The following is a 23,814-nucleotide window of genomic DNA, read 5'->3' on the forward strand; positions in this document are numbered from 1 at the left end:
AAAAATTAAGTACTAAAAGCTAAAACTGAAATAAAAATAAAGCTATATAAAAATAGAAAACTCCAAAAACTAATAAAAAATACAGCAGCACATAACAAAATGACTTAAGGCTTAAAAAACGTAAATATGAAAATATAAAAATAAAAGCTACACTAATATTATATATAACTGTGATAATAATAATAATTACAAATGTTAATAATACTATATAAATCATACAAAAATTTTTTTTTTATAATTTATTTCCAAAATGTAATTAGAAAGCATATTATGGTTTCCAATTACAATTTGTATTATTAAAATGAAGACTTACTGATTAGACATTTGAATAAAACATTCAAAATACTTTATCATCCAAATCTGAGGCTTTGTGTCCACGTCTCCATATTTTTATTCACAATAAGAATCAAGATACAACACATTCTTACCTTAAAAATGATTTCAGCAACCACTTATTTTCATACATACTGTATCTCTGATATATTCAATGTATATGTTTGAATGACATGTGCATTATCCCTGATAATCTAAAACATGTATATGTTATTTCCATTTTTGTCCTCTACATGAAAACCAGGATTACTTGAACACCAGCTCCTATGTGTCACTTGACTGCGTACAACATCCACTTGTGTGATTTTGTGTGATTAAAGACGTCAGAGACAGATGAGAGTGTTTTTGCAGAGTTTCATCTGGAGGTAGAGGGCTCTTCAGTGCACTTCAGTCTCACTGGAGGATCTTGTGGTAGGGGTGCAGGTTGAGGGAAGACGTGAACGCCCGGATGTCTGTTATCCTGCTGGCTTTGGCGAGGACAGGCGAGGCGGGCAGGAAGATGAGCTCGGACACGTCTCCGTATGAGGAAGTCTTCCCTTCTGTATCCTGAGACTCTGGGGATGAACTGGACCGATCATCTCCGTGGGTTTCCTTCTCTTTCTCTCCGAATCCAACCACCTGTTCCGATCATACAGCAGAGTGATCTGGTAGATGCTAATATGATTAACAGTTTAGTTAAATAGTTTATTTAGTTCGTAAATGACCATTTTCTGCCCTCTCAGTGATGCTTTAACAAAAGAATAGATTCAAGAAATAAGTCGTAACATACGTGTATACTTAGTTTTCTACTTCTGGCGTGTCTGTGCTCCATGAAAAAAGAGACCAGGTCGTCTTTGGTGACATTCTTCAGGACTTCAATCTGTTGGGAAAATGTTCTCACAAAATAAGAAAAATCTCTCAAATAATGCAAAATAAAGAATAAGAATAGAAATGCACCAATATTACAATTGCGTCTGATATCAATAATGTTATATATGACTCACAATAAATGGCCAGCATTACAATTCTGAATTAGCTATTTTACATACTACAAAAAACAAGAAGGGAAGGAAGGAAGGAAGGAAGGAATAGATATATGAATGGTGATGTGGCAAAATATAAAAATAAAATAAAATATTAAGTCTAACAAAAAGTTTGTAATGTTGGATAAATATACTGCATTAAATAAATAAACTTTTAATATAAACACTAATAAATAAGGCTGGGAACATGGCATAACTAAATAATTAATTAACCAAAAGCTAAAACAAAACCATTGGTAATGTGGCATATTTAAATATATATTGAAATAAAATAAAATGTATATTAATTCTAACAAAAACATAACCAATGTGGCATTAATATATAAAACAAAAGATATGTACATATTAAATATATATATATATATATTTATTAAATATCTAACAAACAAAAAGTAAAAATGACAAAAAAAAAAAAGTAATTAAAATTAAGCCTAATAAAAAAGTTGGGTATAGAGCATAAACAAACAAACACGTTCTTACAAGAATGGTTCGTGATAATGTGGCATAAATAAGTAAATATTAAGACTAACAAAAAATGGTTGGTGGCACAAATAATAAGTAAATCAATATTAATACGAACAAAAAAAGTTGCTGATGTGGAATAAATAAAACTTCTAAATTACAATTGTATACTTTTTATCCAAATAAAGTAACAATAAAACACAAAAAAACTCAAATCAGTCATTTAGGCATGACATTATAATTGATATACATTTTGATACAACATTTAAAAGTGTTAATAAATAAAGCATGAGTAATAATAAAGCAGAGGAATACATGGAGTGATGTCTCACTTCTTTATTGAGCCGGTCAAAGACATACTGCTGCGTGACCACTTCAATCCAGTTCCTGTCCACTTCTTCCCCGAGCTGCGTGTCTTCACACTCCTTCAGCTTGATTAGGGCTGTCACTTGAGTTTGAAAAGCCTCATCTGACAAGTTAACCATCTTCTCCCCAAAGCTGACAAGAAAAGCTTCAATTTTTCCTTCCACAAAGTCAGTGCTATGGGAGTAAATCGCAAAAAGAAAACCTTATTGATATTTACACAGAAAACGGACTAGATTAATGTCTAGTTTTGACCATAAATCTTGCCTGAACTTGGTGGCCTGAGTCTCGACGGTAACTGAGAAGCCAAGGACACCGGAGGTGTTTCTGCAGGATGGGTACACCTGATACCTGAAGGAAGAGTCGAACAAGATCTGTGTTGTAGCAGAAATATTTAGACATAGAAACACAATCTGAAAGACGACGCTTCATAACTGACCCTAAAGTTTCCTTTGTTCTCAGGAAATCGAAGCAGGGTTCTTCCATGTGCATCTGATGAACACAAGAACAAGATTTTAAAAGGGTTAGCTCACCCAAAAAATTTAAATGAGTCCATGTTTTACTCACCCTCAAGGCATACTAGGTGTATATGACTTTCGTATTTCAGACGAATACAATCAGAGTTGTATTAAAAATGATTTTGGCTCTTCCAAGCGTTAGAATAAGACTAGGTGAGTGTTTTTGTTCAATAGTCCAAAAGTAGTCTAATAAAGCGTGCACATCCATAATAAAACGCGCATCACACGGCTCCAGGGGTGAATAAACTCCTACTGTAGCGAATCGATGCATTTTATGTACGGAATATATACATATTTAATACAATACATATAAGTTTGTGTAACTTATAAAGTCATATACACCTAGGATGCCTTGAAGGGGAGTAAAACATGGACTAGTTCTTATTTCTGGGTAAACTAACCCTTTAAGAAAGAAGGACAATACTTTCAGTTGAAACAATGATGAAACTCACCACGAGCAGCTCCATCAGTGCATGTTCCCGCAAGTTCTTCAGCCCTGTCTGGAAACAAGAAACACTTTAAGTACAAAATTATGTTTTTTATTTTTCACATAGAGCTATTAAAAAGTAGATCTGGAATTCAGCACAGTGAAAGTGAAGTGACATTCAGCCAAGTATGGTGACCCATACTCAGAATTTGTGCTCTGCATTTAACCCATCCGAAGTGCACACACACACACACACACACACCCGGAGCAGTGGGCAGCCATTTATTTATTATCAGTTGGGGGTTCAGTGCCTTGCTCAAAGACACCTAAGTCGTGGTATTGAAGGAGGGAGAGAGTGTGTACATTCACTCCCCACCTACAATCCCTGCTGGTACCAGGACTCGAACCCACAACCATTAGGCCATGACTTCCTTGGGACTGCTAACTGACCATTACCTGATAGTATACTGTGACTTCGGAGTTAGCGTCCGCTTTATTGAGCGACTGGACTTTACATAAGTGGTGCGTCTGTGGCAGCTCCACCACTCGGAAGAGGACAGGAGGTTCAGCTGGAGGAGCTTTATACTGGAGTTTCCTGGAAAACACCAAATACATTACATGAATAGAAAAAACTAACTAACTTATTATTTTTTTTTTTTTTTTTTTCAAAAGTAACCTGACAACATAACACGTTACATGTGACACGCTACCTTAATATTTGTAACAATTTATTTTTGCATAATAAATATTTATAAATAATATAAAAACTAAACTGAATGAATTTTTGTATTTTCTTGTACCTCCATAAAAATAACCTTATATTGTAACACGCTTTAGATATTACACATATTATTTACAACATTTACAATAAACTTCTATCATATCTAACACACAGAAGAAGCAGTCGACTTACTCCATAAAATACTGTAGAAATTCCTTGGATTCCTGTTTGTGGAGAAAAAAATAAAAATAAATTACAATCACAGTGTAAATGCATGTTCAAAATGAAATAAATCACCAATAAGACTCACAGCACTTGTGAAGTTCCCTTGTATGAGTCCTTCCACAAATAACTCGGCCTTGAATCGATTCACAAACTCCATGAGATCAGTCAGACCGAGGTCGGTCATGATAACGTCATACTTCTGCATCACAGACCAGCGATGGTGCTCCAGGATCTGCAGTCGAACATCTCTGAAACACAGCGAGTCAGACGTCATCTGCATCAAATAATGCGACCCGAGATCACAGTGGTCTGAATCTGCAGTTACCCACCTTCCAAGTCGATCGGGCTTAATGAGGATGAAGTAGTAGGTTTTCTTCAGCTGCTCAATGAACATGCTAAACACATTTGGAGCGGTGCTAAAGTTGGCCAGGTGGTCAACGATCAGATTCAGAAGCAACTAAAGAATTAAAAATAGTTTTACTGGCAGAATCGGTTTGTTCAAACGAATCAGATTGGTTCCAGGCAGATTCAAAAAGAACCAAAGTAAGTATAAAACTCACAGGCAGTTTGTGATTGAATCCTTTGAGTCTGATGAACAAGCCGTGGTCTCCAGGAAATAACATATACTCCAGTTGAGCAACCTCAGCATCGTATGCCGGCTCCGCCAGATTGTACGACAGAATATTCACAAAGAGATCAAACAGGACCAGACTGGGAGAAAAAAAAAAAACATGGAATAAAAAATAAATAAAAAAGGTCATTGTATAGCTCACAATTCAGACCTTTTCCCAGAATCGCAAGACACAAAGTCAAATTTGTACTTTTTTTTCCCCCTCACAGAATTCGAACATATTTTCACACATTTCTCGGTTTCCGCTACAGAATAAAAACAAAAAAATGTAACTTCAATTTTCTTGCAATTTTGCAGTATAAACAGGCAGTTGTGAGAAATAAAGTCACACTCTAATTGCAAGACATTCTGAAAAGTTTACATCTCACAGTTCTGCGTTTATATCTCAGAATTCCTCCGAATTCGAAATTTGAAATTGGAATTTCGCAATTCCAACTTTTTTTCTTGGAATTCTGGGTTAATATCTCGCAATTCTAAGTTTATATCTCAGAATTCATATTGTAACTTCAATTTTCTTGCAATTTTGCAGTATAAACAGGCAGTTGTGACAAATAAAGTCACACTCTAATTGCAAGACATTCTGAAAAGTTTACATCTCAAAGTTCTGCGTTTATATCTCAGAATTCCTCCGAATTCGAAATTTGAAATTGGAATTTCGCAATTCCAACTTTTTTTCTTGGAATTCTGGGTTAATATCTCGCAATTCTAAGTTTATATCTCAGAATTCATACATGTTCTGATTTTCTGATATAAAGTCGCAATTATCTTTTTTGTCCCGTGGTGAAAACAGGCTTCTATATGTGGCGGAGTTTGGCCAGAAGGGTTTAGGAGAGAATTATTAATTGAATTTGTTTAGAAACAACTCACTTTTTAGGAGATTCCTGTATAAATGGTGCCAGCAGCTGGAAGCGTACATAAGCTAGCGGAAAATACAGACACAATGACATCATTACAGCTGTTAGATTGTGTTTTTTTCTTCGGCTTGTCTTATTATAAAGGTACCTTTGGGTATCTTGAACTTGTTGTCCTTCCTGAACCAGAGACGGCCTCTCTCGTTGTCAATTATTTTGACTGGGAAATTCGTGTCAGGACAGTCTGATGTTTTGAGGGTGAAATCCGTGGCTGTGAACGGATAAGAGCAGACGTGAAAAACTGGCGTGAAGAAAAAGATGAATGGCTTTTTTAATGGAATGGCATTGAAACTGACCTATAAACCTGTTCTCAGCGGGGAGGTGAAGGTCTGGGTTCAGCGGGAAATCTCCAGCCCAAAGATCACTGTGTTCTTGTGGAATATCTGTGTAGGTAGAACATTTCATTATTATATATTCAATATTATTATTTAATATTAAATGAAAAATAATTAACTAATGCATGGTATATTGGTTATCAGCTCATAGTGGAATTTTGCATTTGTTTTTGCACATGCTTAAAAATTATTTAATAAAACTTAAATCAAACCTCAGAATCAAATATCCATTTTCATACTTAGTACATTAAAATGCATTGATGCCAACATCAATAATTAGTAGGGCTGGGTATCCATTCAGATGTTCCAGATCGATTTGATTTCAATTCACGTGCTCTCAAATCAATTCGATTTCGAATATGATTCTCGATTCGATTTTCTATACTCAATTCTTGATTCAATTCAATGAATATAGATATAATACAAAAAATTACGAGCCACATACCTGTATATTAAACTCTTATTTTAGGTGCACTTGGGTACATTAAAACAGACTCCCAACTCTAATTTTCAAATGCATACAATTATCTTAAATAAATACAATAGAATTTTGATGCAAGATGAAAAATGTATGCTGAAAAAAGTCAGAACAGTCGCATTCCTTGATCAAACATGATCAAGTTATTTCATTTTTAAGATAAAATAATAATTTTAAAAAAATGGATTCGTGGCCTTTGAGAATCGATTTTGAATTGACCTCATTTTAAAAAACGATTAATCGAAAAATCGATTTTTTTTTTTTACCCAGCCCTAGTAATTAGTTAGTAATAATATTTATTTATTTATTTATTCATAAGACATTACAAACATTTTCTTTGTTATTCTTAATATTTATTTTTTTGTTTTAATATATTTATGCCACGTAACCAACTGTTTTATTTGTAAGCCTTAATATTTATTAGTTTATTTAGATATTTATTACTTCATTTTATTTACATATTTATCCCACAATACCAAACTTTTCTGTTGGTCTTAATATTTATTTATTTAAGACACACTGCCAATCTTTTTTATTAGACATTTAATATATATATTTATGACACATCATACATCATTTCTTTCTTTCTTTCTTTCTGAGTGTGTGCTTAAAATTTTTAGCATTTAAAATACCTAATTTTACTTTTTTATTTATTTAAAAACAATATATATAAGTATAAAATTGGCCATTTATCAGTTATATATATACACATGTTTATTTACATACATACATAACATATTTATTGTTATTTTCTATTTATTTTAACCAATATTCCATAGAATTTTTATATAAATTTAATAATTATAATAAACATTAATTTTAGATGAATGTAAATACATTTATTAAATGTGTAATTCTATTTACATTTATTTAAACACATTTTCTTATGTATTTTTTTATTTAATATTGGTTATCAGCTAACAGTATCTGCCATCATTTTAATATCGGTACTTTTCCCAGACACTTTGTGGTGGATTACCTTCAACACTGTACTGCGTCCCAAACCACTTCTCCTTTAGAGGACAGAGCCCATCATGCTCGGGTGACAGCAGTAATATATTGGATGATGCTGGAGTCAAGAGTCTCAAAGCAGCTGAGATGACCTTCAACCACAGATGTATCAGATTAAACATCAGAACAATGAGCATTGAAAGCTCAGTGTAATAGATAATAACATGCCTCTGGGTTGTATTCAAACATCAGCTGGTCTCCACGCAGGAAGTCCTCTCTTGGGAAAAGTTGCATGTTTTCACAAATGTTTGCAGCAAACTCAATTGGTTCCATCTGGTATAAAAATATATAAATATGAGAGATGAGGTCCTGCATCTGGTCTACAAAGTAAATGATTAAAGATGATTTCATCTCACCTGCTCCTGATAGTGAAACTCATTGGCTTCAATCTTCTGGATTTCTTCATAGAGCCTGAGAAAAACCATTACCAAGAGAGTGTTGAGTTTTTTGTTTCTGTATTCAATAAAGCCAACAGGATTCAAGGATATATATATATAATATATATATATAAGAACCATTCTTCACTGAATATGGCTCTTGAGTTGTTTGGAGGTAGAAATCGTTCTCTATTGTTGAACAATTTAGGTTCTTCAGATCAGTGTCTTGGTTTCTGCAAATGGCATATTTGTTATGAAAGTTTTCAAATGCCAATTAAACTAAGAAGACTTTCAGAGGTAATAAATCATATAAACTGCCTTGCTCAAGATATTGTGAGTACACAAAAATTTTACTTGAGTGATCCAATAACTATCCTGTTTCATTTGAATGAAAATAATGATTATTTAAATATACAATTATTATTTAATTGTAAATATTAAAAAAATATGAATATTGATCCTCCGTGTATTATCATTATTTAAAAAATAACAACTAGTTATAAATGTTACAAATGTAAATGTTATTTTTAAATTAATGGGATATTAATAAAAAAAAATGAAATAAATAAACAAATATTTACCTTCTAAAATGTATTCCAATTAAATTCCATATGTTTTATTACAGTATAAAATATAATTAAATATAATTCCAATATTTTATTACTATTATTATTATTATTATAACAACAATTTACACATTGTATACTTTTATTTTTAGATAAACATAAGAGAGTAAGTACACATAAATTCAATAAAGTAATAAATTAATAAATAATTAATTAATAATTAATAAATTAAATTCTGTTCATTTTATTAATAAAATTAAATGTATTATTATATTTTTATGTTATTATAAATCTAACTCAAATTCCGTTACATAAAAACGAATTTATCTTCAGAGGTAATTTTCATCTTGAGAACCATTTTTTGGTTCTCAAAAAGCAAGGTTTCAATCTTCTGATTCCCACCTCTGTTGAGGTCCAACGGACTGAAGCATCTTCAGATACTGGAATACTATATGAATGACCTACAACCGCAATAAAACATCTCATTATTAATGTTTAAAGCAGAAATACAAGCATTCGAACCACGTAAACACCACTAAGGATAGCCGACATGATGGGTTTTTCAGACCTGGAAGAAGTTGTGGAAGCCCTCGTCACTCAAGGTGATTGAAACGCTGAAGATGGAGTAGGTGGTGTTCTGATCGAACCCCGACTCACTGTTTCCTCCAAACAGAGCCAGAGCCCAGCACCTTCACATGCAGAGCATTGATTCATTTGATTCAAACTGATTCATTAGCTATTCAAATATGAAAAGAGAGCCAAACTCACTTCTTTCTGAGTAAAGACAGTATACTTCCAGCTCCTTCATGCCCAACCAGCCAGGAAATGTAATGCAGGGGTTTCACTCTACAACCCACCAACAAACAAACAAACAAACATATTTTCCTGCCATTAGCTCAATGCAAGCTTGTACTATTCCACCGTGGAGTCCTGGTTTAGAAGCATCTTGGCCTCAGCAGGGTAAGACGATGTGTTTCTGACCTGTAATGTTTGCCCTGAGGTGGAAGAGCCCAGCTGATGGTCAGCACATGAATCTTTCGCACAGGAACCACTGTAAATGCCACATGAAGTTAAGCTTCCAAACACCCATTTACATTCAGAAAAAACATGAGCAGACTGAGATTTGAGAGGCACTGAATCATTTCAATAAAGACATTTAGTATAAAATCAGCATGATGTTCAATTGTTCAGTGTAGATATGTAAGTGATGAAATCATTTGGTTTCATTTTAATATTTAAATTTGATTAAGATAAATAAAATATAAAAAAGATATATTATTTATTATTAAGTTGCACATAAATTTAATTAGAATTATGTATTATTTCATTGTAAATATATTTTTTAATTATTAATATTGCTTTTCTTTGTATTATCATTATAATTTTGTTTATAATATATATATATAATTTGTTATAAATATTAATATTAATAATTAATTAAATAAATATGAATAAAACAAAAAATAAAATAAAAACAAAATAAAAATTTGTTTTATAAAAAGTATTCCAATGTTTTTATTATTATTATTATTATTATTATTATAAACATCAATATACAAATTGTATACTTTTATTTTCAAATATACATGTGAGAGTAAATATAAATAAAATAAACAAAACAATTATTATTAAAAATTATTTAGTTATTCAATATATATATTTAATAAGTTTAAATATACGTTTACATTAGTTTTTTGTATATTTAATGTATTACGCATTAAATATTCAATAAAAACTAATGAAAATTATCATTTACATTAAATTAAAGATCAAAACGGCTTTTAAACTGACATAATATATAAAACAGAAAATCCAATGCTACCTCGGTAAAGCTTGTTGAAATCTGGAGTATCAAATGGATCCTGAAGGTCTGAAAAATCGGCCCGTGGCTGGCCACTGTGAAAAGAACCCGAAAAGAAATGACATGAAAATAAACCCTGGTCAATATAGAAATAAGAAGAAATACGACCGTTTAACAAACGTACTTGTTTGGGATCTTAATGAAGATCTCTCGCACCCATTCTTCCAGGTTATCAAGTGTGTCTATCAGAAATAAAGTGTCCAACATTAGACGCTTGAACGTAAATATGAGATTGGTACAGTACATTAATTCTCAGAGGAATCATTTTCTTCTCATTACCTTTGGACTGCACTGCGAGCGTCATATAATGAGCCGAGTAATACCTCCTCCAGAACTCTCTCAGACGCTCATACGTGTTGATATTCTGCTCTCTCGGCTCGTTTTTCAGTGTCTGAGCATTTCCTGATGAACCACACAGAAAAAAACAACTAGTCTCATAGCAATCTTTCTCATGTTCGACATCTCAGAACGTTATGTGTGTGTGAGTAACACGGACTGACCCCAGAAGAACTTGCTCATGGGATGACCAGCTTTTGCTAGACCTCCAAACAGCATCTCTTTGCGATTCGAGTCTAATGGCTGGGCCATCTGATACTCTGTGAACAGGATCAGACAGTTTCACTCTTTAAATAATGAATAGTTCATCCAGAAATTAAAATGTGCTCAGCCCCAGGCCATCCAAGATGTAGAGGAGCTTGTTTCCTTAACAGAACAGATTTGGAGAAATGTAGCATTACATCATGCTCACTAATGAATCCACAGCAGTGAATGGGTGCCGTCAGAATGAGAGTCCACAAACCACAAATTTCTCCAACTCTGTTCTGATGAAGAAATAAACTCTTTTCTTTTTTGGATGGCTTGAGTGAGAGCACATTTACAGCAGTTTACAGACCGCTGTCTACGGCCTCCACCTCCCTGTCAATCGCATCAGGGATCATCAGCGGACCAATGAAAAACTGCGCCCACCTGTGGACAAACAAAGCAAATGCAGATTATTAAAGGCACGGTTCACTCTAAAATAAAAAAACGCGATTGGTTATTGCGCATTTTGCTCACCGATCCAGTGCTTCTCTGAAGTACTTTCTTTGAACATCAAACTTGAAGATGGTCCGCTCACAGTCTGTAGAAGCGTTGTCACTTCCTCCATGCTTTTTCAGGAAAGCATCAAAGCCATTTTCGGCCGGGTACTTCTCACTGCCCATAAAGACCACTGGGACAGAGAGACAAAGTGTTCATGTGAATAAAAAGAAAATAAAAAGGTAAGAATGAAATGAACGTCTAGGAACGCACTGTGCTCGAGGAAATGGGCGAGACCAGGTAGATCCGCGGGGTCACTGAAGCTTCCCACGCTGATACAGAGCGCAGCTGCAGACTGAGATATGAAACAAGACATTTTAGATGATATATATATCTACAGAAATGAAGTAACTGTAAAGAACTGACCCTCACCTGTTTCTCTGAACTGCAATTCTTCTTAAGCCTTTCAGTGTATTTCGTCTCACAGCTGCTGTCTTCATTAGTGCTCTCACTCTCACCATCCTCTTCCTCACCGGAGTCTTCCTCATCTTTGGGATCTGGCTCTCCGTTACTCTCTGACTGGGTGAGGTCTGAGATGAGCAGTGCTTTGAGGCCATTGCTCAGCTCTATGTATCTGGAACGGGTTTAATGATTTCTTTTCAGAAAATAAATGGCATCAAAAAATAAATATGTATCATTATCATTATTAATAATATTATTATTATTATTAATAAAAATAAACAAAGTTTTAATTGAAAAATACATTTAAATAAATGTATGATTAATTTTCAAATATACATTTGATAATATAATTAAAGATAATTTTAAAACAAAAATAATACTAATAAAACAAATTAAAATAGGAATTTAATAATAATAATAATAATAATAATAATAATAATTACAACCATTTATTTTAACAATTTTACTATCAAATATACATTTGATTAATATATTAAATATAACTAATATACATGACACTTAAATATACATTAAAATGTTTATTAAAATGTATGCATTTATTTTCAAAAATACATCTGATAATTTAATTAAAAGCAAATAAATTAAATAACTTATTTTACAGTACGTATAAAAATAATTTATATTATTAATAATATTATTAATAAACAAGTTTGTAATTCTATTTTTAAATCTAGATTTGATAATATAAGGAAATACAAACACAATAAAAACAAATAACAATTTATTTATCAAAGAATTTACATTTTTCTGTATTCATATTTATACTCTAATATTTAGCATTTTAATTTCAATTATACATTTGATAATATCATTCAATATAAACAAAATAATTATTTACTTAAATTACTTTCCAAAATATAGTTCATACAATACGATTTTAATACTTAGATGTTATACTTACATTACTTACAGTAATAATAATAATATTTTCAATATTCATATCAAGTAATATACAGCATTAATATGATTTACTATTCATTTCTTTTATAATATTATTAAATCCATTTACCAAAAATATGTTATAACATGTATACATTATAATTGTTGTTGTTGTTGATATTACGAGCCATAACATGTGTTGGGTCACCTGTATGTTTTGGGGTCGCTGGGAGATTTGACTATGAGAGGGTCAGTGTGCTCCGCTTCTCGGGCTCGAGCCGGCGGGGGTTCTCCGCTCTCGGGACCGGACACTTCACCGGAAACTCCCCCGGGAGCTCGAGCCTTATTCGTCTGGGGCATTGGGACTCAAACCTTTTAGACGGGGTCCAAACACAGAGGTAACTTTACAGTAGATTTAACGTGACTGACACCTGTCACCAATACATTTAACATCTTTTGGTGTATTAAAACTCCAGCAGTTACTAATCTCTATCAGGAACTGCAACAAGACAACAGTGAAACAGGTTTTGATAACCAAACCTCTGTATACAATTTAAGTAACGTTACATACCAGTGTTTCTGTTGTCGATTAGATTACGGATGTTACTGACGCTCTTGATGCGGACACCCAATACACTGAAACCTCATTGGCTGATAATCCATGGGGATAATAAAACAAGATCGAATCTGATTGGTCGAGCCAACCGGCGCAGCCACAAATGAAAGATGAGCGTTGAATTTAGGATCAGGTTTATCTGGTTCTCATATAATCCTTCAGATGTGTTGTTAAACTAAATCAAAACCTATCAGAAATTGTTTTCGGTAATTTAAATAAAGCTGAAAAAAAAAATAATATATATATATATATATATATATATATATATATATATATATATATATATATATATATATATATATATATATATATATATATATATATATATATATTATATTATATATATAGATATGGATTACATGAAAAACTGAATTAAAATAATTAAAACATTAAGTTAAAGTAGGCATATTCAAATTAAAAGCCTATTAGACAAAAATCAACAAACTGAAATAACAACAAAAGTTATATAAAAATATTTTTAAAAAGCTAAGAAAAAAATAACTGAAAAAATTAATACAAATTAAATTAAATTAAAATGAATATCTAAAAACAAAGGGTAATTAAAAAATACTGTAACCTAATTAAAGCTCTTTATTTTGGTGAATTTTGAGTTTTTAAAGTTTTCTTTTCTTATAGTATAATGCATATGTGATCGCTGGGGTGTATTTGTAGCAATGGCCAACAATCCATTGTATGGGTCAAAATTATCAATTATTTATTTTATGTCAAGAATCATTAGGATATTAAGTAAAGATCATGTTCCATGAAGATGTTTTGTAAATTTCCTACTTTAAACATATCAAAATGTAATTTTTGATTAGTAATATGCATTGCTAAGAATTCATTTGGACAACATTAAATGTGATTTTCTCAGTATTTAGATTTTTTGCAACCTCAGATTTTCAAATAGTATCTCGGCTAAATATTGTCCTATCCTAACAAACCATACATCAATGGAAAGCTTATTTATTCAGATGATATATAAATCTCAAATTCAAAAAAATGACCCTTATGACTGATTTTGTGGTCCAGGGTCACATATATAGACTAGTATATATCCTTGTTATAGGCGACTGCCCATCAGTGTATAACATACATACAATGACAGAAGTGACATGTAAATATTAGCATTATAACATGTGATTTGTGCTTTTATTTTTACAAATTGCATCTAAAAGTAACATTCACAACTGTACAATCACTGTACGCCCCAGTGCAAATTGTCTACAAATCAAAATACACTGACAGCAAAGGTACAACTAGCCTTTATATTCCAGCAGCATAAAAATAAATATCTACTCAGCAAAAAAACAAACAGTAGCCTATATAACATCGGAATTAAAAATACCTCATTTAGAATAATTTCGACTATAGTTACATAAAACACTCGTACACCACTTGATAAAAATCCAAAGTAGATTATACATACACGAACCCACAAGGATTTGCTACAAGTTTCTGAAATATAAAGACATCCTGGCACGAGTTCACAATAGATCTTGACGTTCTGTTCGAGGATTTGAGCGAAGAATAATATCTTTCGACCGTCACCTGACTATGAAATGTGCTGATTGTGTCCAGTCTATTATTACTCATTATTATTAACTGTTACATGTGGTTTCTGACAATACTAAGTTTAACATGAATTCAATATAATATTTCCGTGTAAGACACAGATTTTATTTAGCATACTTATTCATGAATTAACTAAACGTCACATTTTTTCTCTCTTAACATAAAGATAGCTTACGCAAGTGCTCATATTCTCAAAACACATACTGTGCCAGCAGTTAATAGATGGAGTCCAACATACACTGTGCATCTGCTTCTGATTTCCAATCAAATCAGAGCACCGAAACCACCCTGAAAACTGCACAATGGCCATTTTGCAAAAGTCTGAGTTTGTTTTTGTGCCTTTTAACAAAATATCCACCATTTTGCCTTCACTAATGGGACAGTTCACTTATTTTGTCATCATTTACTCATCCACATGTTGTTCCAAATCTGTATGATCCAAACAGCTGCTGGTAGCCATTCACTTGCATAGTATTTTTTTCCATACTATAAACATCAATGGCTACCGTCTACTGTTTAGTTAACACCATTCTCCAAAATATCTTCTTTTGTGTTAACAGGAGAAAGAAAATCATACAGGTTTGGTACAACTTGAGGATGAGGTAAACATAATGACATAATTTTTATTTTTTGGTGAACTATCCCTTAAAAGCACTCATATATAATTCACTCAGTATATAATTCATAAGATCAGCAAGATTGTGCCACAACAGATTGTGTTTTAAATCTAGTTTCGGCAGTGAACACTGAAGTTCTGAGAGCCGAGTGGTAGTTTTTGTGCTTTGCTCTAGTCCCTGCTTTGAGTTTCCTATGGACTGATTAAGTTGATTAAGTGTACTATTATTACTGTACAACTTCATATGTTTGACAGCTACAAATGAAAAAGGGTGTGTTTCCCAAAGCCTTGTTAGCCAACTATGGTTGCAAGTGTCGTTTTCAACGTTATTCAACGATTCGGTGTTTCCCGAAACCATAGTTCCAACGAATATTCGTAAAAGGCATCGAAAACTTGTGTGGTTAGAAGCAGAGATTCTTGTTAGCATGTAGTCTTAATGTATATACATTATTTTGTATGCATTTTCAAAGAGTGCGCATGTGCGTAAATGTGCATGGGAACCCTGGAGTGTGCTGCAAAAGGAAACGCGCGATGAATCGTACATCAAATAAAGAAAAACGCGGGGAACAAAATAGTTAAGTAAAGTTAAGTTGTTAGTGTAAATGAACTAATTCAAATTGATTATTTAGCAGAAGTCCATACTCCACTACCTGCCTGCGATGTCATTAACGACAATTTTATAGTGTTAAAATGATGAAGGTGCGACCATGTTACTACGATATCGTCACTGGCTAGTTAAGTTTTTCCTAAAATGCATCATACAATGAAACGCACCCCAGATTGGTTCTAATTGCCATATAACAGAACATCAAACACCATCAGATCTGCTGCTGAGAAGTTAGCTGATGATTTGAGATGGAAATCAGCAACAATTCTGAGGTAGCTGGGGCGGCTTATCGGTTAGCCGGGTGGTTTTGGCACCGGTGACCATGGATGGATCCGTATCCACTCTCTCGGACATCTTCACGCAGATAATGTCAACCAAACGCTCAAACACTTGTCTGACATTGATGTTCTCCTTGGCGCTGGCTTCGTAGTACTCAAACCCTGTGAGAACGAATCCGAAGAAATCAGATCAAACACCAATGAATCAGATAACGGCTGGATCCATAACTCACCTAGCTGGTCGGCCAAGTGTTTCCCCTTCTCAAAAGGCACCACCCTCTCTTCATCCATGTCACATTTGTTCCCCACTAATATCACCTGAGCATTATCCCATGAATAGGTCTTAATCTGTGTTGCCCTGAAAGGAAAAGCGCATTTATGGCACATAACTTCATCAGTGGATGTGGATTCCCTATTCAAGCTGCTCACCAGTCCTGCACTGCATTGAAGGACTCTTCATTTGTGACGTCGTACATGAGGATGAAGCCCATGGCTCCTCTATAGTAAGCAGTAGTAATAGTTCTATACCGTTCCTGTCCTGCTGTATCCTACAGACAACACAGAAAATCATGGATTCATTGATAAGGAAATATAATCATACGCTTTGGAATGAAAAACATATAGATTTAAAGGAATGGTTCAGCCAGAAATTAAAATTATTATGATTTACTCACCCTCAAGCCATCCTAGCTGTCATCTTTCAGATGGATACAACTAGATTAATATAAAAAAATGTCCTGGCTCTTCCAAGCTTCATAATGGCAGTGAATGGGGGGGGTTGAGATTTTGAAGTACAAAAAAGTGCATCCATCCATCATTAAAAGTCTCCACACGGCCCTGGGGCGTTAATAAAGACCTCTTAAAGTGAAATTATGCATTTGTTGTAAGAAAAGTATCCATATCTAAAACTTTATAACCTGTGATCGCTAGCTTTCGCTTACAGTTTTGTTTACATCAAAGGAAAATCAGTCTCCTTTAATCTTACATCAAAATCCTCCAACATGGCTCTCCACAAAGCCTCGTTTTGTACTTTTTAATTTGAGATCAGTGTTTTGTTTTGTTCTTTCTCATGTGTCGCTCCTCACAAGAGTGTATGCTGCTACCCCATCTGCAGGAACGGCGGGGCTTCAAAATCTCGGCACCCATTCACTGCCATTATAAAGCTTGGAAGAGCCAGGACATTTTTTTATATAACTTTGATTGTATTCGTCCGAAAGAAGAAAGTCATATGCACCTTACTTGAGGGTGAGTAAATCATTGGGTCATTTCAACTTCTGAGTGAACTATTCCTTTAAGGCCATTCACACAAAGAACAAGAACTAAAGGGAGATAGCAATAACAATAATATTAGCACACACACCACCGTTCAATAACAGTACATTTATTATTACGGAGTGTATATGTATATGTTAAAATCACTTAAACTACAAAAATACTTATTTTCATTTTATATACTTTTTATTAATTTAATAAACATTTATATATATTTTTATATATATATAAAAAAACAGATACATTCATATTAATTCATTTAAAAAATATATATAATTATACATTTTATTTATTTTAATCTCATGTCTTTTCCATTTCTGGAAAGTCAAAGATGCAATTCACACCTTGCTGGCATTGTTATTTATAACAGTGTAACATATCATGACCTTCAGTGCTCCATGAATGCAACCGATAACCAAACATGAGGAGAACAAACTAAATGAATGGTTTGGTGAAACGTCGTAATTTCTCTATTTTAGGCCCATCTTAATTTAAGCTCATTTTGTTTTGCTCTGCTTGGCGCTGGTTTCCCTTCAGCTGTTTTGAATGAGAGCCTATTTTTAACATCTTATGATCATTACACCCAGATTATGAATTATCACAAACTGTGGCTGTGTCATACTTGTCACCCGGTGCTCTTGTGTGCTTTCGAACTCTCTCCCCACCCCTTCTTAGCCTCAGGGTCCGCTTTAATTGGCTATGAGGATCTCTCTCTGCCAGGGAGCATAATGGAGTGCTGCTTCCATGACAACCAGCATCGATGATGCATTTGGGGGGGAAATATTACGCGCTTGCTTTCTTTTCCTCCAGAAAAAGATGGCTCTCATTCACAGCCTGGTGGATGGTGATTTTGGAAGGTAGAGGATGCACAACTTTACATAATACAGCCGGATGCGGTTCGAGTTTAATGATGTCAGCCAATCACATTAGAGCAACAAACAATCTGTGGCTAAAAATAACCTCTTTTTCATTCACATATTACATTACTATGCATTTGATTACACCAATATGGCTGCTCCAGCACTCACCCATATCTGGAGCTTCACTCTCTTGTCGTTCCTGTAAACCGTCTTCACCTTAAAGTCGATGCCGACCGTGCTGACGAAAGAGTTGCTAAAAGAGTCATCTGCATATCTGAATAAAAAGCTGGTCTTTCCTACACTGCTGTTGCCAATGATCAGGAGTTTGAACATGTAGTCAAAGTTTTGATCAGATCCATCTCTTTGCCCAAAGCGTTGATCTGCTTTTGCCATCTGTGAACAGAGACAAGAGAATAAATACCAGTATAAACCCTGTTACTGGTACTGACCAGAGGATGTATTTAAATACACACACACACACACACACACACACACACACACACACACACACAGAAGATAAAAATAATACATTTAAATAATAATCTAAAATTTCTGGAAAAAAAATCTGGTGTCAGCACTGTTACTACTAAATATATATGTATAGTTTTATAGATAATATAAGTAGTTTTCTTATTGTATATATATATATATATATATATATATATATATATATATATATATATATAATATAATATATATATATTATATAATATACATGATATGTAAAAAATGATAGCCTGAATGCACTGTAAATCGCTTTGGATAAAAGCGTCTGCTAAATGCATAAATTTAATTTAAAATTTAATATATAATATATATAATATAATATATATATATATAATATTAATTGTAAATAATATTAATTAATCTTAATTTATTATTTGTATTAGTTATATTAATTACAAATAATAAAATTACTAATTTCATTCTTTTTTAATCTCACGACATATGTACAGTATATATACACAACATATGTATATATAGACATACATTACATGTATTAAATCTAAAATTAATTACAGACAACAATACAGAATATATGTGCAGGATACAGTAGAGACAAGTGTCCACCCTGTTACTGAATTATAAAAACTTAATTTTTAAATTATTATAATATTGAATCAATAAAATACATCTTAATAAGCATTTAAATTCCAAACATAAAAATATATGAATAAAAAATGAATTAAAACAAGATCTATTTATCATCAAAACAAGCACTGAATTATGCATATGCCAATGCTTTCATTTCAAGCCTTCATTTCGTATTACAGTGATCTGTTTGGCAAAAACAATGTTAAAGCATCACAGAATCAACATAACAGGTTCAACCACAAGTTACATTCGTCAGCTATATCCATTCACAGGCATAAATATCATTGCATAATCAGAAGATGTTATTTTGACCATGTAAACACACGAGCTCATTCATAACTGTCATGGAGACATCGACAGCATCCTGACGGACGACATTCACCGACAAACATCTATAAATGACAAGCAGCCGTCAGTGAATGGCGTATGATGGAGAAGCTCACCTCGGATGTAAGCGCAGCTCTCGTCTGGTGCTCTTCTCGGTGGGCGTTTATTGACGCTGCAGCACCTGACGACGCTGTGAACGCGTCCAAAACGCCTGCTTTTACGTGCGTATTATTGCGTATTTTAGCGAATGACACCGGTTTTATGCACCGGGTTCATCTGACAGCGCGCTCTGTACAGCAGGGTGGGGCAACGGACGCAATTGACCGGCGTTCATACCAACTCTCTAACTCAGACTAATTAGGAATTGAATTGAATTGAACTGCATTGAAACACTAAGGCACACTTACAAATGAAATGACATTACATTAGATATCAAAATACAACCCCCCCCCCCCCCCCCCCCCCAAAAAAATAAAACCGTCCAATCAATCAATCAATCAATCAATCAATCAACCAACCAGTAGGCTAAATAAATAAATAAATAAGTAGTGTCCATGCAAATTTTAAGAAAACCTTTTTACTAATGTTTTAAACTATTAAATATGATTAACTTATAAAAATACAATCTCAGTGAGCTTTAAAAACGCGAATTTGTAAAAAAAAAAAAACGGTGATGTCAGTAGGCATGCATATTATTTGTTGTTGTCTGAAATGCATTAAACAGCGTTTTGAATTTGTTTTCGTGGATCTGTGTGAACAAAGATCTTGTAACAACGTTGACCTCTGTACATTAAAAATACAAAGGATTTTTTTTATTCTGTTTATAACACTTTGTTGTCATGTAAACGTACTTTAAGATACTTTCACAACCAAAATTTTTAGTTCCCCCCCCCCCCCTTCCTGTGAATTGTATTTTATTAATAATGTGACATTAACAACGAGATTCCATTCGAAATGACTAGAATTCGCAGAATAACGATAAACGTAACACAGGTAAACACAGGTAAAGATGTCGTCGGTAAAGACAGCAGAGAGCAATGAGATTTCTTTACAAAGGTAAATTAAGGAATTATATTTACTTAATTATTCAATAAACCGATGTTATGGTGAATATTAATGTTCTTGTTCATCCCTGTGTGAGTTTTTTATTCGCAAGAAAAACAAAGTGACGAAACATGCTCTCTAGAGCAGTTTGTCCGTTTATGGCTACTGTAGAAACATGGCGCTGACTTCCATATAAGGGGACCCGCTGTGTATGTAGATAGAAATAGCTCAATCTAAAGTAATAAAAACATAACGGTTCATTAAGAAAGGCCTTTATACACCTTTGAAAACATAGTTATGTATATTATTGGATTTCTGTAAATAGATCGTTGTAAATATTACACATTGCAGCTTTAAGAAAATGTCCTTATACTCAGTAAATAATAATTGTATTTTAAAAACCAAAAAAGATGCATGATGCTAATATAAATGCAATTTAAGGCCGTTTTAAAGCACAGCGTACTGAAACTTAATTTCGACAATAATCCCAATTTAGCATGGCCTTTGTACGCTATTTCTTAAATGCTGTTTAAAATGAAGTTCAAAGACATTTTAGCTTTCACTTTATGAATCCAATTTTTTTTTTTTTTTTTTTTTTTTTAGTAAACAGGCTTGAACAACTTAAATGCTATCTAATTTCGATCATGTATATAATACTATACATAAGGAAGAACTAAGAGCACCATTTACGCAAGAAGTGGATGCATAAACATCTACAATGTGACTTTTATTTTGTTGGAAACATATTTATGGCATAAATAAGTTACCTTTTTGCAAATGTAAGCACAAAATGATCATATAACCACATTAGTACGGCAGCCTATTTCGTGCCATATGCTAATCAGGACATTTTCTGGGAGTCAAATGAGAACCGAATCTGCATACATGGTAGCAGATAATCGGGATGTATAAATATTTTCAGATGCCATATCTATTGTGAGTTTGTTTAACTCATATCTACTGAACGATATCTAACACATATCTCCTCATCTGACTGCAGAGACCCTCACAGGCCTCCATACACTGTTACAGAGTGTTTCTTTCCCAAGGTGACCCCAAAAATACATTATCATACATTATATATCTATCATCTTCGATTATATATCATTAGAATAAAGATTTCACTTTCTATTAGTGTACATTCTGATCCATAAGAATGGGAATTTGTTAAGGAATCAAACTACACTGGTTGCACTGTATATTTGATTCATTAAACTGATTCAAATTTTAGATCCATTAGAAGTATTATGGAGCCAATGTATAAATTACGAAGGACACACATATTACAACTGCTAATGTCACATTTTTTCTATATTTTTCTTAGTTCCCAACCACATTGGTAAGTTTTACAGAACATCTGAGGCCACAGAAAGCCTATGTTTAGGATATTCACGAGACATACTCCTCATGATCGGACTCATAAAAGCCACACTATCTACTGCCACCATGTGGACATGTAGCATTTTGCAGGGGTATTTGATGGCATGACACTTCACAATTAAAAAACAGCATACTTACAGTTGGGCAAGATTTGGCACGACCAAAAATAATGTCAAATGTAAAAATAGAGAATTACAAAGTCATTTATCTTGGGTAAAAACATAGAGCTGATGATAAAAAAAAAAAAAAGATCTAAAATGTGACTGCTCACCACAATGAATTGAACGGTTCTGAAAAAAACAGTTAAAGAGTTTATTACATGATTGTTAACAGTTTATGACATTGTTATTACAGGAGTTAATAGACTGATCTATAAAGCAGAACTCACTGGTATGATGGCACTGATTGTGTCTTTCTTTGAGAAGTACTGCATCTATAGCTGCACACAGAAGATTTGGTGTAGTGGTTTGTTTAATATTCTAATATATTTTACAGTACATTCTCACTGAAAGCTGAGACTGTTACACATTTTTTTTTATTAATATTCTTCCTCTTACCTCTGCAGTTTCAGATCCAGATTACTCCTGAACCATTTAAAGGTTGAGAATAGACCCTAATGTCTATAAAATAAAGAAAATAATGAAAAACAAATGATAAACTGTACATCTCTAATTTAGCATTTAGATATGAATGAGGTAGCTAATAGCTTATCTCTGGCGAAGCCCCGAGGTCCTGCTACCAGCGACAAATACAACAAACTCCACTTTCTGACCATAACCAAACTAACATTAATATTGAACACACCAGAACAAAACAAGCTGGAAACCTGCAAAATGTATCAGGTCCAGCTGAGATACAACTGGACTCCAGATAGCGCAGATAAAATCATCCAAGCCCTGAATTCTGAATAACTGAAGAATCAAATCACTAAATTTATGAATAAACAATTTTAAAAAACCAAAGATGGTGTTAATTTGGTGACAAATTAATTCAATTACATATTTCAAAAAGCAGCATACAGTATATAAGTGAATTGAAAAAGAAAGGCTTAATTCATATGAAAAATGGTTTGACTGCAAAATAAGAAAATAACTTTTATTTAAATTATCATATCTGAAACATATAGAACCATACAACACCAAAAAAAGAAATGAATACTGTTAAAGATTAAAACACTACAAAGACACAATTAGTGCAAAAAAGCAACGCCATCGGACCAAAAGTTTACAAGAAATAGAGCATCCGATAAATCTTAATCAGTTCTGGGATATGTGGAATAATCTGAGCACAACAAAACCACAAGACCTACCAGTACAAGATGGAAACATTTGGACACATCATTTCAAAATCTTGTTTAAAGAAATCTCACCAAAACAAGACAATTAACAGTCCACTTTACTTCCCAATTACATATAAAGAATTGACAAACTCAAAAGCTAAAAATGTAAGGAATCTTGTGGTCCTGATAGCACTCTAGGTGAAATGCTGAAACACAGCACACCTGAGCTTCAGATAGTTGTGCTC

General features: G+C 33.2%; 2 protein-coding genes across 2 annotated transcripts; both read right to left on the reverse strand.

Moving 5' to 3' along the window:
• Nucleotides 1-328: 328 nt before the first annotated feature.
• Nucleotides 329-13,006, reverse strand: LOC113040108 (nardilysin-like). Its single transcript, XM_026198361.1, has 30 exons — nucleotides 12,829-13,006; nucleotides 11,691-11,892; nucleotides 11,532-11,613; nucleotides 11,298-11,451; nucleotides 11,134-11,207; nucleotides 10,742-10,837; nucleotides 10,521-10,643; nucleotides 10,366-10,423; nucleotides 10,203-10,276; nucleotides 9,362-9,431; nucleotides 9,149-9,226; nucleotides 8,949-9,069; nucleotides 8,783-8,841; nucleotides 7,794-7,848; nucleotides 7,606-7,710; nucleotides 7,406-7,529; nucleotides 5,910-5,996; nucleotides 5,705-5,824; nucleotides 5,570-5,621; nucleotides 4,632-4,782; nucleotides 4,401-4,528; nucleotides 4,157-4,319; nucleotides 4,039-4,070; nucleotides 3,582-3,720; nucleotides 3,151-3,198; nucleotides 2,620-2,672; nucleotides 2,448-2,531; nucleotides 2,150-2,357; nucleotides 1,103-1,192; nucleotides 329-951 (listed from the first exon to the last, which is right to left on the reverse strand). The coding sequence occupies exons 1-30, from the start codon at nucleotides 12,978-12,980 to the stop codon at nucleotides 727-729; spliced, it is 3,207 nt and encodes a 1,068-aa protein (XP_026054146.1). The 5' UTR covers nucleotides 12,981-13,006; the 3' UTR covers nucleotides 329-726.
• Nucleotides 13,007-16,075: 3,069 nt separating this feature from the next.
• LOC113040686 (ras-related protein Rab-3B-like) lies at nucleotides 16,076-20,027 on the reverse strand. Its single transcript, XM_026198963.1, has 5 exons — nucleotides 19,983-20,027; nucleotides 18,613-18,837; nucleotides 16,742-16,860; nucleotides 16,546-16,670; nucleotides 16,076-16,474 (listed from the first exon to the last, which is right to left on the reverse strand). The coding sequence occupies exons 2-5, from the start codon at nucleotides 18,835-18,837 to the stop codon at nucleotides 16,290-16,292; spliced, it is 654 nt and encodes a 217-aa protein (XP_026054748.1). The 5' UTR covers nucleotides 19,983-20,027; the 3' UTR covers nucleotides 16,076-16,289.
• Between the last annotated feature and the right edge of the window lie 3,787 nt (nucleotides 20,028-23,814).

This window comes from Carassius auratus, chromosome 22 (genome assembly GCF_003368295.1).
Source record: "Carassius auratus strain Wakin chromosome 22, ASM336829v1, whole genome shotgun sequence".
NCBI lineage: Eukaryota > Metazoa > Chordata > Actinopteri > Cypriniformes > Cyprinidae > Carassius > Carassius auratus.

What these genes read in the sequence shown, in the direction of transcription:
- LOC113040108 (XM_026198361.1), bottom strand. Translation starts at nt 12,980, where the DNA reads ATGCCCCAGACGAATAAGGCTCGAGCTCCCGGGGGAGTTTCCGGTGAA. An exon ending in CCTCAGGGCAAACATTACAG is followed by an intron (nt 9,227 to 9,361) that starts GTCAGAAACACA and finishes GGTGGGTTGTAG; the next exon opens with AGTGAAACCCCTGCATTACA. An exon ending in AGAACAAAGGAAACTTTAGG is followed by an intron (nt 2,532 to 2,619) that starts GTCAGTTATGAA and finishes CTCTTCCTTCAG; the next exon opens with GTATCAGGTGTACCCATCCT.
- LOC113040686 (XM_026198963.1), bottom strand. Translation starts at nt 18,837, where the DNA reads ATGGCAAAAGCAGATCAACGCTTTGGGCAAAGAGATGGATCTGATCAA. An exon ending in TTCAATGCAGTGCAGGACTG is followed by an intron (nt 16,671 to 16,741) that starts GTGAGCAGCTTG and finishes TTTTCCTTTCAG; the next exon opens with GGCAACACAGATTAAGACCT. An exon ending in ACACTTGGCCGACCAGCTAG is followed by an intron (nt 16,475 to 16,545) that starts GTGAGTTATGGA and finishes TCGTTCTCACAG; the next exon opens with GGTTTGAGTACTACGAAGCC.